At 44.4% G+C, this 12,169-nt stretch overlaps 1 protein-coding gene across 2 annotated transcripts in view; it reads left to right on the top strand.

The window, feature by feature from the left end:
- The first annotated feature begins 550 nt into the window (after positions 1 to 550).
- The window catches only part of ARHGAP6 (Rho GTPase activating protein 6), a 316,604-nt gene continuing 304,985 nt past the window's right edge, over positions 551 to 12,169 (top strand). For both annotated transcript variants that reach the window (XM_040056179.2, XM_040056187.1), the window contains exon 1: positions 551 to 1,054. In XM_040056179.2, the coding sequence (XP_039912113.1) occupies positions 551 to 1,054 (504 nt within the window). The remainder of the gene's footprint in view (positions 1,055 to 12,169) is intronic.

Below are 12,169 nucleotides of genomic sequence, written 5' to 3'. Positions count from 1 at the left end.
GAGCCCGCGCAGCGCGGCGGGGCTGCCTCGGCCGCGCCCCCGACGTGGGCGTCCCGCGGCCACACCGAGGTGCAGGCGACACGGGGAGCGCCTCTCCCGCCCCGTGTGGGGCGGCGGACGGGCCCGCCACCGCTGGACCCGACGGGGTGTGTGTCTGTGCGGGGCGCCCCGCGACTCCCCTGCGCACCGCGGCCGAGGGGGGAGTGACTCTGGCAGCCTGCGGCGAGCCCAGATAAAAGCTCCGCTGCTGTCGTTTTCCCTCCCCTTTTCTCTCGTAACTTTTTTTTTTTTTTTTTTCCCTCCCTCCCTCTCCCTCCCAGCAAAGTGACCGCGCCGGCGGCAGCCCCGGAGCAGCCCCAGCGCCGGACGCCGCCATGAGCCCCGCGGTGCCGCCGTCGGGCCGCGCTGCCGGGGGCTGAGCCCGGCCGCGGGGGACGCCCCGAGAGCCGCCGCGCTCCGCGCCGCCGTGGCGGGGACCGGCGGCAGAGGCAGCGAGAGCCCGGGCAGGACCCCCGGCCGGCCCGCCGTGCCCGGGGCAGCGCCCGCCGCGATGTCGGCGCAGAGCCTGCTGAGCAGCGTCTTCTCCTGCTCCTCCTCGGCCGCCGCCGCCCCCGCCGCCGCCAAGAGCCTCTCCAAGCGGAGGCTCCGCCAGACGCGCAGCCTCGACCCCGCCATCATCGGCGGCGGCCGGGAGGACGGCGAGGGCGCGGGGCGGGCGCCGCGGGCGCGGGCCGCCGGCAGCCCCCCGGGGGAGCGCCGCGGTGCTCGGGGCGCCCCGCCGCCCCACGGCGCCTCCTTCTCCACCCCCTGCACCCCGCTGGAGCGGTCGCCGCCGGGCAGCGCTCTCTTCGACGAGGAGAGCCTCCGCGGGAAGCGGAGCCCCGGCTGCGAGCCGCCCTTCCTGGCGCGCACCCCCTCGGCCCTGGCGCTGAGCGGCACCGCCGGCCCCGCCAACAGCATCTTCTCCTCGCCCCGCCGCTGGCTGCAGCAGAGGAAGGGGCAGCCCTCGCCGCCCGAGCCTCGCCCCGCCGCCTACGTCGTGTGGAAATCCGAGGTAGGCACACCCGCCCCCGGGGGACGGGCACCCGCCGCGCCGCCCCCGTCCCTGTCGTGTGCCGCCGCCGCCCGCTCCGGCGGTGCCCACCCGGTGGTGGCTGCGCGGCTCGGCCGCAGGTGTTGGTGCCCGGCGCTGGCATCTCGGATCTCTGAGGTTCCCTCGACGGGTTCCATGTGTAGTTGTCCCAGGCCTGTAAAACCTTCCCCTCCCAGTTTCACACCTATTAAACTGAAGTATGTAATGGCTTCTAACAAGATAGACAAATTACTTCCAATGGGCACACCCAGTGAGCTGTGATTTATTTGACAACGCACATGTGTCAGAACCACATGAGGAGCAATTGTATTCCAAGACAAATCCAACTTTGCAATGCAAATATTTATTCATTTAGCGTGGCTGTCATCGATGTTGGGTTGCAGATACCACACCATTATCGATGAATGTTTTCAAAAAATATGGCATTGTTTACTGGTAGCGATTGCCCATTGAGTTCGTTATGCTGAGCCCTTTGTAGCAGAAGTAGAAGAATTTTTTTGTTGTTGTTGTAAGAAATTCTCCATCCTGTTCATGGTGATGAGGTTTCCCACTTAACTATTTAGTAGTGCCTTCTGGAGAGCTGGGATCAGAAAGCAGCACTTCCACTTCCATTTCGGATAGACTTATAAATAGTTGGTAATAATTAGATGCATCAATAAAACAGCCCCATTGTTGCAATGGAATGTGAAAGTCCTTGTAAAATGGTTACCTTACTCAGTAATATCAGATCCAGAGCCAAACTAGGCACCATGATAGCGCAAGATTGCAAAATGTAGTTTTCATGAGCAGAGGATGCGTGTTACCCTGAGCTCCCGTATCTCCCTGTTTTCTTGGAGTATAAAAGTTGTTAACATCTGCCAATTGGGATGGAGTGTCACCATGTGGATGGCAACTTCAGGCATGATGCTGGCTAATGTTGAAAGAGCTGGTGAAGAACTTTAGCAGTTTAAAAAATGGATTATTATGAAGTCTTGTAATCAGAAGTTACTCAGCAATATTTCATCTTGATGCTTGAATTTTAAGATAGTAAAAAATTCATTATGTCAAAGAACTTTGTGGGATTTGTCGCATCAGTGGACAGTGAGATAACAGGTGATCACACTAATTAAGGAGAAGGTTGCTACTTACCCACTTATGATTTTATAAGGTCTATCAAGAAGTATAAGATACATAAGGTTTCTTGTGCAGAGTTTCCTGACTAAGTCCAACACTCACAGCATGATTTCTGATATGTAAATCTAAGCAGGTCTTCCTTTTTTTCACTGAATCTATGCAAAGGTGGTGGATGCTTGGGGCATTTCTTTCAGATCTGTATGTCGTCAAAACACACAACACAGTGAATCTTCAGACTGCATATTGCAAAGTACTAGGTTCTTTCTTAATTTGGTGTGTGTCTAGAATTTGTAAATACTCAGCCCTTTTTTTGCGGGGGGAGGGATGTCATTGTCCCAGCAGTCGTGGTGGTGGGGCTGTGATGCTGGGAGCAGGGTGTGCTGGCTTCCTGCAGTGGGTCAGTGTTGGCATTGTGAATTGGCAGCATTTTATGTCAGTGACACTTAACCTGATACTCGCTAGTTTCAGAATTGCTACTTTCAAGATGTTATACAAATATGAGCTTAGCTGTTCAGCAAAGACATGTACAAATTATATTAATCTGTCTTTTAGAAGAAACTGCACATACATAATTTTCATGTTATTCTCCCTCTTATTTTAGGGATGCATCTTAATGGTTGTTCAGTTTGGTCTCATTATAGAAAAGATTTAGTTGTTTGCTTCCTATTTAGTGTTTATTTGAAAAGGTTCACTCTTTTGGAAATGAAGGGTTTTTTTGTCTATGCAGCTTCATCCTGGCTGTGGCAAAGCAAGTGTGCTTGAGGAGGTGAAAAACCCCATATTTAATTGGGTGAAAAGGAAGTAACTGTTTATAATATTATAACTTTAAAAGGTGCCATTATTCAAATTATTGTATTCTCAATAGAAAATCTGTAGTTCCATTTCTATTCAACTTAGGAAATAAAATGCATCACAATAATGATTTTAGTCGGCTATAAAAGAAAACTGAACAGATGACTGCCTAATAAAAACGAACATTGAAAGTTTTGGTTGTAGTACTTAAAAATTCCCATCCTGTTAGTTGGGAATAAAATAAATGTTCATTGCAAAATCAGTTCTCTTTACCTTCATTCCAACATGTTCAGTATGATTGCCTTTTTTAGGAAATACTGCTCTAGAGCCACTGTGGAAGCAACGGGGTTATGCAGTAGGAGATACATGTGGGAATTATTTTCTCGCCTGCTACCTTAATCTTTAAAGGAGTAAAGAGAAGCAAAAATGCCATGGAAGTTTCCTCTTCAGAGCCTCTTCAAAATGGTAACTTCTGGGCAGGACCCTCTGCTCCTGTCCCAGGCTGAATCAGTATGGTGGCATCCACAGGGACACGTTGAAGGTGGGGTTTGCAGCCTGTGCTGGATGAATCCTGCCCTGGTACCTTGGGGCTGCAGGGGTAGGGTCACCTGGCCCAGCTCCAGTCAGGTTTTAAAGCAGGCACGCCTCACTGATCTGGGGTTTCTGTATCTGAGGCCGCAGTGTCCATACCAGCTTTGTTGTGAGGCCAGGAGAATAAAATAGATTGCTTATTTTACCTTCTTTTCATTGTAATTCTTTGACTTCTGCATTTTATATGACAAGCCTGTCTACTGGCCTAGGGAGAGAAAGGTTGCTGCTAAGTTCATGCTGCCATTCATAAATAATTTTTAACGGAATTAGGGGATTTCCAGTTTCAGGAGCAGGTCACATCTAAATGTGTTTGCCCGGTATTCTTAGGCCCACAGATTTTTGAATGTGAAGCATCCCCTGACAGGTGTCTCTCACTGCCCAGTGACCTGGCAGTTCTTTATTGACATGTTGTTTTCTTCACAAGAACATTTTTACAACTATAAAGATTATTTTTGGCAGAGCTCTCTTTCACCTTTCTATTTTCTGCTTATGTATATATGCAACTTAAATAAAAAAACCTGTTCCCGGGTCTGTGGAGATCAGCAACAACATTTCCAGTGGTTTCAGCAGGACAAAGCCAAGGGGGATTTTAATAAGGGAAAAAAAGCATTCATCCTCAATTCCCATCTGATCTCAACTGTCCTTTTATGCCATTTTCCTTAAAGAAAATTCACTTTCACTTGCAAAATTAAATCTATTATGCTTTCGTTAAGGGTTTCATACACTCAAGTGAGTCTCTAAGTAAGCTAAATATCATGGACAAGATAGTAGAAATATCTAGAAGTACCTAAATGTCTTGATTCTGCCAATATTTGTCATATGTTTTTGCTAACATACGAGAGTAGACCTGTACAGGTTAAGGATGCAGGTGTTTATACTGACTGACTGAAATACATTTGCTGGGTCCAGAATAGCTCAAGATTAATAGATCTGTGTGAAGTCTCAAGTTGTCTTAATTCTTCTGCTTATTGTTTTAGAGATGGTAATGGAAAGCCACAGCAAGTGGATAAAAAATATGACAAATCATAGGAATGTATCTGAGTAATCTATTTGTTATGAAAAACCAAATCCACACACTTAAACTTAAATGGCCTGATTATTTTTCTGTAATAGTCTGCGTGTTGCTAACTAATTAAACATTATCATCTCCAACTAATATGCTTTTTTTGTGGGGAGAGAGCTAATTTTGAAGTAATAGTAGCATAACATCTGCACCCTTCCCACGTGAATGCCTGGCCTGTGATCCAAGGGCTCAGCATCCTTAATTTGCAATTTGCTTCTCAGTGAAATCGAGTTGCTGCAGGTGGACGGCTCAGCTCTTCCTCCTTCTCCTCCTCCTCCTCCTCCTTACCCCGTGATCCCCTTGCTCATCCAGCTTTCTGTTGAGCACTGTGCTTTGCACAAGAGGAATTATCCATGGCATGGGAGGGAAGGTTGCCCTGTTCCTCACCAGGTGTTGGGGGAGAAGCCAGGAGCTGTCCAAGTGTCTCCTGCGCTGCTGGCTGACCAAGCTGTGATGAGCTGCAAGGATGCTGGAGAAGCTAATCTGCACTGCCAGAACAACATTAGTTTAACTGAATTATTTTATGGCATGGCCATCAGAAGTAGTGAATGTTCACAGCACAGGTTTCAGCTGACAGGTGCCTTGGGAGGTCAGCTTTGGTAAATTCACTGGCTTGATACTTTAAGATTTTAAATTGATTGGGAAGGCAGTGTAGATTCTCTCTTTCCTTGTAGCAAGTGGGGGTCCTCTCTTCTCTCAGGCAGCCAGTGACAGGGCAAGAGGAAATGGCCTCAAGCTGTGTCAGTAGAGGTTCAGGTGGACATCAGTTGTGAGCACAGTGTCTGTCACCCTTGACACCTAACCCAGAGATTTTACTGTATGGATAGAAGACATGTTGGAACACATTTCCTTGCGGAGCTCTGATTAACTGTCCTGGAAGCAAAATGGGGGTCTTGCATGTTTAAATGGATAACCTGCATTTTTTTCTGTTGAGGGAGCTTTTAAATGAGATGCGTGAGAACTGTACTTTGGAAGATTTTTTTTTTAAGTAAAAACTGTATGTGCTGGTATTTACCAGTGAATTGTTCTGCTTTATTTTCTTCCCTAAGACATTCCAAACCACTGGACGTGCAGATTAGTCTCAGCCTGAGTCCGTTCCATTCAGTGCTGTAGGAGTTCTATAATTATAAAATTTGGTGGGCAGGAATGTGTTCCTCTCATGACAGGAATACAATTAAAAATAACTAAATATATTAAGTATTTCAGATTTTGGCAAATGGACTCTTCCCATTCTCAACTAAATTACGTCTGAAAACATTGGATGAAAATATGGGGGTTGATGGCTAGGACAGACAAATTTTTCAAGTATGCATTGCTTAAGTAATGGGAAAGGAACTTGTGAAAATAATAGAAACGAGACTGAAAAGTAATTTTGAGTAACCTCTAAAATATTAACAACCCAGGCTGCTGTCTTGACTTCATGGTGGTGTTGAAGCACATTTAGTTTTGCCGACTCTATTGCATGGCGAGAACTGCAGCTGTGACAGCTTGCAGATGAAGAACATTTAAGTCTCTTCTGCAGTGTTCTGGCTGTATAAGTATTAAGGCTGTACAGGTATTAAGCCTGCTTGGGGGATGGTTTTTTTTTCCTTCCAGATGTAAATGTCATAATTGAAACCATCAGGGAGTTCTGAGCAAGTAGGGCTGAAGGGTCATGATGGCATAGTAGTAACTTCAGCATATCGGTGTCAGAGATGGAGAGTTGGAATCTTAATGTAAAAAAGGTACTAAAAATCAAAATTATAATGGCAATCCTGTCTTAGTCTCCTTAAACAAGATATAACGCTGCTCATATTTGATTCTCTGGATATGTGGCACAGTATTTGAGAACATAAGCATCAGTGAAATTAAGCTAACATTTCAAAACATAACTTTTGTACATCCTGGGTTCCACTAGTTGCTACCTGAACTAGGTGTCTGGATTATGGGAGAAGAGGTCAAATATTCCATTCAACTTGTGGAAACTGGAAGGGGAGCAATAAGAGGTTCGTGGCAAGGGTCAGACTTCATTTGACATCACAACTCATTGGCTAGTTTTAGAAGGTACTGAGCTTTCCAACTTCAGTGTACTTGAATATGTGCCTTCCTTTTGGCTGGCATATCAAACCAGACTAACAGGAAGGAAGCAAAGCCTTTAGTTACCATTCAGTTCTGGGAATTTACTTTCTTCACCTCACTTTAAAAGTTTTGTATTAATTATTGTGTACAATTTTTTAAGCTGTGCTTATTCAATTTTTTTTTTTTTTTTTTTTAATTTATTCTTGTCCTGTAGTGTCAATGGAAATATATGTGGAGGCTTTCTGGTTGAGTTTTAGTTTTTCCTAGATGTGTACAGACTGGCTATTTCAAGTTACATGTTTTTTCCACTCTGGTTGTCAGCTAAGAATTATTAAATCCCTGGGAAAGTTGAGAGTGTTTTTGAAGGATTTGATGAGCTTCCAGTGCCTGATGCTCGCCACACTGTTGTACTGGGACTGAATGCCGGGTACCACATGTTTGTGTTTTTGGACCTTAGTAGGTTAGGTACTGTGTCTCTGGCTCATAAAACCAAGCATCAGTTTCACACCCTAAAGCTGTCATCCCTGGGTCATCATCCTCACAGTCCTGGCTATGGGAACAGCTTGCATCAGCATCCCCAGTTATGAAACCAGAACTCCCTTTTCTGGATCTTCCTACTTCATCTCTTCTTTATCCTCTCAAAGAAAAAACTTTTTGACTTACAGTATTTGCCCACAAGGACTCTGAGTGTGTAAGGTCACAAAGATTTTTGAGCACTGCACTTGTGAGGATGCACATGAACATTCAGTCCAATGCAGAAACTCCCCTCACGGCTGCTGGGAACTTGCTTTTGTCTTTCTCACCTGCTAAGTTCTGAGTGCACTTGGACATTTTTAGGCTGAGCTTGTCCTTTTATCCATTTCTAATACTCCTTGTTATGCATATCTTCCTTTTTCCTCCTTGCCAAACATTAAAAAGGAAGAAACTATGTCTTGTTGCTTTCATCACCTGAAATTCATACTGAAAAAAAAATAAAAAATAGCTGCTATACTGTATCTGTTGCCTATTATTTGGATTGGCCAAATGTTAATAAGTACTTTTCTCATAATTGAACAAACTGGTTTTCAGCAAAGTACGAAGTATATTGCAGACATTGCTAACAAGGGGAGGATTTAGTTTTAGATTTTTCATGCAATTAAGATTACTTTTTCATTGCCTTGGAGTTAGCCTGGACTTGATTTTCAGTGATGGAACTGTACCTCCACTGAGTGTCTATAACTGATTTTGCAAGCAGAAGACTAATGCAAATTTTCCATTTCTATTTTCAGGTTTTATTTTCTTCATCCCTTTGTTGTCTGCCACTGTTGTAATATGGCAAGATGGTTTCTGAGCACTAACTTTTTTGTTTCTTCTCTGAAGGGTAATTTCAGTTGAGTAGCACCCTACTGACACTAATGTGGTGAGAAACCAGTTGGCTGTGCTCTGTTCAGTTTTCATTTGCCTCTCTCTGTAAAAATTTAAAAATACTCCTCCTACAGGAAATGTTTTCAGTTCTGTTATGTCTTTTGCTTCCCACAGGAGGTATTTCTTTTAATTTATTGAATAAACCCATAAAAATTTTGGCACAATAGGGTCTTTGGGCAAGCTGCTCAAGAGATCTCACCATTTTCTGTTTTTAGAAGATGTGCAATTGTTTCTTTGTACAGTGCTATGAGGCTCTGGGGCCAGCTAACAATTATGTGAAATGGGAGAATTTGAAGCTGAAGAACGTGGATTGACACATCTGCTGTCACTTCTCAAATATTGTTATTTTGATTGCTCGTATCTCATATTTATCCTTCTTAAATCATAATCAATCCCTTTTCTCTTTTCCCTGTCTTTGATCTTAAAAGGATTCTGGATAATATTTTGCTCTCAATCTCATCACCACAATTCCTTTTGTAAGTCTATGTTTATATAGGAAGGTTAAATCCTCCTAATGTTCTGGTTGGGAATCAGCTCTATTTTAACTGTTAATTTAATTTGATGACAGTGCAGACTACTATTTGAAAGGGGTGCTGGGGAAAGAGAGACTGGGATAGATTACATTTTCATGCTCCAGAATAAGGCCCTATCTACTCTATCATAAATTAGAAAAATATGGTCGAGTTTTCTTGTGGCTGTTTTGTAACATTCCTACTGACAAAATATGGCGTGTCTCTTGCTCATTGCTTCACTACTGTTTCTCAAGCCTGTGTTTGTGTCTGCATCCAGTGACAGCTCTTGTTCCAGCACACCACAGGGACACGTCTCGTAGGTCTTTAGAAGGGGGCAGCAGACTCAGAAATGCTACACGGAGTGGGCTCTGCCAGGGAGTGGCTTCCAATCCATAGCAAGCCAGGAGAATGAGGCAGCCAAATCACTTAAATAGACACAATTAGAAGTTTTACTTATTTCAGAGATAAAGTGCTTTAATTCTGTATTCACTAGAGGGATGCAATGTAACTGGAAGCCATCATATATGGAGGGTTTTAAAAGCAAGGGGTTTATAGCAGAATAGTTGGTAAGATTTACATTGGCAAATTTGCATATTTTAAGTCTCTGGCACACTGTCCAAAATGCTTCTCAGTGCCTTCCTCTGCATGAGGTATGAGCACATATGATTTCCTCTCCCTGCCGAGGCTCAGATGGAGCCTTTTTTTTTTTTTTTTTTTCATAAACCTTCCCTGAACTGAGTGAATGTAACAGATAAACATACTTTTCTTTCTTGCAGTAAATTGTGTAACAGAGCCTCCTGCCTGTTTTTTAGCCCACATGCAGGTAAATTACAACCCCTCACGGACTGGAGGAAATCAAGTTAATCTAACTCATTTAGTGAGCTGTGGAAGGTGTGCAATGTGGAGAGCAGGATACCTGCATACTGAGCTGCATGAGCAGAACGCTGCATGAGCAGGCAGGTCAAGGGAAGTGACTTCACCCTTCGGAGGCCCCATCTGGACTCCTTTGTACAAGGGAGATGTTGACAAACTGCAGCAAATGGAGTGGAGGGACATCAGGACAGTTAAAGGATGAGAGCGCTTAAGGCGCAAGAAAAAGATGAGATTTATTTCAGCCCAGAGAAGAATCAAGGGGGAATGAAAACCCACTTTTACTACCTACATGGGGACTGAGGAGACGATGCAGCTGGGTATTGTCAGCATTGCGCAATGACAGTCGCAAGTTGCAGTAAGAGGAATTTTGAGTAGATCTAAGTAAAAAAGCATTCACAGCAGGAGTGGTTAACTATTGAAATGGGTTCCCCAGAGAGGTTGTGGAATCTGTTCTTGGAAATTTTCAGCCCTTGACAGGTCAAGGCCCAAAGGATTCAATCAAATTTTGAAGATGAGACCCAGCTTTTAGTAGGAGATTGGAGCAGATGATCTGCAGAGGTCCCTTCTGACCTAATATTTTCTGTGATTCTGTGACTGTGAGTATCGTTTCTTTCCACAGTAGAATGAAAACTGCTGTTCTCTCTTGTGCTACAGCATACCTTTGATGAGACAAAAATTGCTGAGTTGCAGAAATTATGATGCTCTCCAGCGCCAACATTTGAAGCAGGCTTGTAGGAAGAGTAATTTCTTTCATTCGGTCATTCTCCAAAGTTGTTGGTGTGATTGTACTCTGTGAGGCATACCCTACTCTTACTCTACTCCTGGTGTCTCACAAATGCAAAGAAAGTCAGGGTAGCTCTTTAAAGATGTCAGTACAATTCAAAACAAACCCCAACCAAACCCTTCTGAAATTCAAGTGTTTTGCAGAGGCAGCTAGACAGTGTCCTAGCAGAACTTCAGCAGGGATTTGGCAGGGAACTTTCAGGAGCTGCTTGCCAGGTTGGTTTCCTGTCACCTCATTTAACCAAGCCAGCCTGCTTCTTCCAGCACCAGGGGGCCCAGGGCCAAGAAGGGCTAACACCTTTAGGACAGTGTGTTGTTAGGACAGACTTGTTCTGACGTTGAGCTTTGTCTGTTTGTGTGGGTTCTTTACATTTTAAAATACTGAACGTTTGGCAAAACACTGTTAACTTTTCCTATCATTTCGTGGTAGTCCAGTGTGCTCGTGACAGGCTGTATGATGTGCTGCCTAAAACACTGCAGTTCAGTGCTTGCAAAAAAATGATGGTACAGAAGCGTTGCTGTCAATTTAGCTTTTCTAACTTTCATTTTTGTCATCTTGCATTATAAAAGTGAAAATAATCCGTGAGAGAAATAGAAGGAGGAAAATAATTGAAGAGCTTTGCAAGAAGGAAAGGAAATCTCCTGCCTTGCTATGAGCTGGGAATTGCATCAGATACACAGAAAAATAGGTGTGTCAATAGAACTGTTCAGGATTTGCCTATATTGTCTTACACAGCAAGAGTTTAACCTGATATTGACCTTACGATTTATGAGCTTAAGGGTACAGTTATGTAACTGGGATCAGTCAAAGCTAAACTAAACTGGAATAGGCAGATGGGGCCACAAAGCCTGGAAAAAGCTGGTATCAAATTGGCTTGCTGGAATAAATGCTTCCATTCTGCTATTTAAAAGAAGCACAGGTCATAATTTGCTGCTGGTTACAATGCAGCAGTGGGCTCTTTGGAGCTTCTGAAGCATGTTGATCAATATCAGACCTGTGTGTATTTTCCTTGCTCTTGAGAAATTATTTTGACAGCTCTTCATTTAGCTGGCAGAAGTTTTGTTAAGCAGGTGCAGCTTCCAGCACTGAGTATGAAAATGGGCTGACAGAAGGATGTTGACAGTAAAACAAAGCTTTGATAGCTTGGACTCATAACCGTTTGCAGTCTTGGTAAGTCATTTTTTCCTTCATGGACCAGAACGTGAGAAGAGGAAAAGGTGATTCCAGCTGTGTGGTTCAAATAGATGAAGATAAGGAAGGGCAGAAGGCAACGCAGTGGGGTAAATGAGTGGCCAAGTGAGCAAGGCTGGAAAGCATGATTGCCCCTGGAGTGCCACCAGCGCCGGGCGGAGGAGAGCTTTGCCTTCTGCTTGGGTGTCCCCGCCGTGTCTCGCTCGCGGTGTGATGTCCTGCTTTACTGCTGGGAGTGCTGAGCCCAAGGTGCTCCGGTTGTGGTGTGGCTCAGCACGTTGTGGCTCTGCTCTCCACAGCACCTGGCCCTCAGTGTGGTTCAGTCAGATGAAAGGCTGGTGTTGGACCCAGCGGTGCATGGTCGGTGCTGGCTGCCACAGAGCTTGGTGCTCCCTGAATAGTTCTCACCGTCGTCTCTGCAATGAGATTTCCTGAAGCTTTTGACTCATCTTTGAAGATGAACCTTGAGTTCCTAGATTATTTAAATAGTTTTTTAAATCCTATTCAAGATATTTTGTATTGTTACTTTTTGTTATTGTAATTAGAGCCTTCTACTTTCTTCTTCCTTCCTAGAGAAGGACTGTAATGCTGAGGTTTTCCACACAACCGAATATTGGTTTTTAGCAGTAAAGGGGTTTTAAGCTTTGTTCATATATTTCCTTGGCAGTTTTTCATTTTTGTAGCACTTTCAGCTG

The sequence above is a fragment of the Hirundo rustica genome, chromosome 2 (genome assembly GCF_015227805.2).
Source record: "Hirundo rustica isolate bHirRus1 chromosome 2, bHirRus1.pri.v3, whole genome shotgun sequence".
In the NCBI taxonomy this organism is placed as follows: Eukaryota; Metazoa; Chordata; class Aves; order Passeriformes; family Hirundinidae; genus Hirundo; species Hirundo rustica.
The sequence above is the reverse complement of the archived record's forward strand: the minus strand, read 5'-3'. Positions and strand labels throughout refer to the sequence as shown.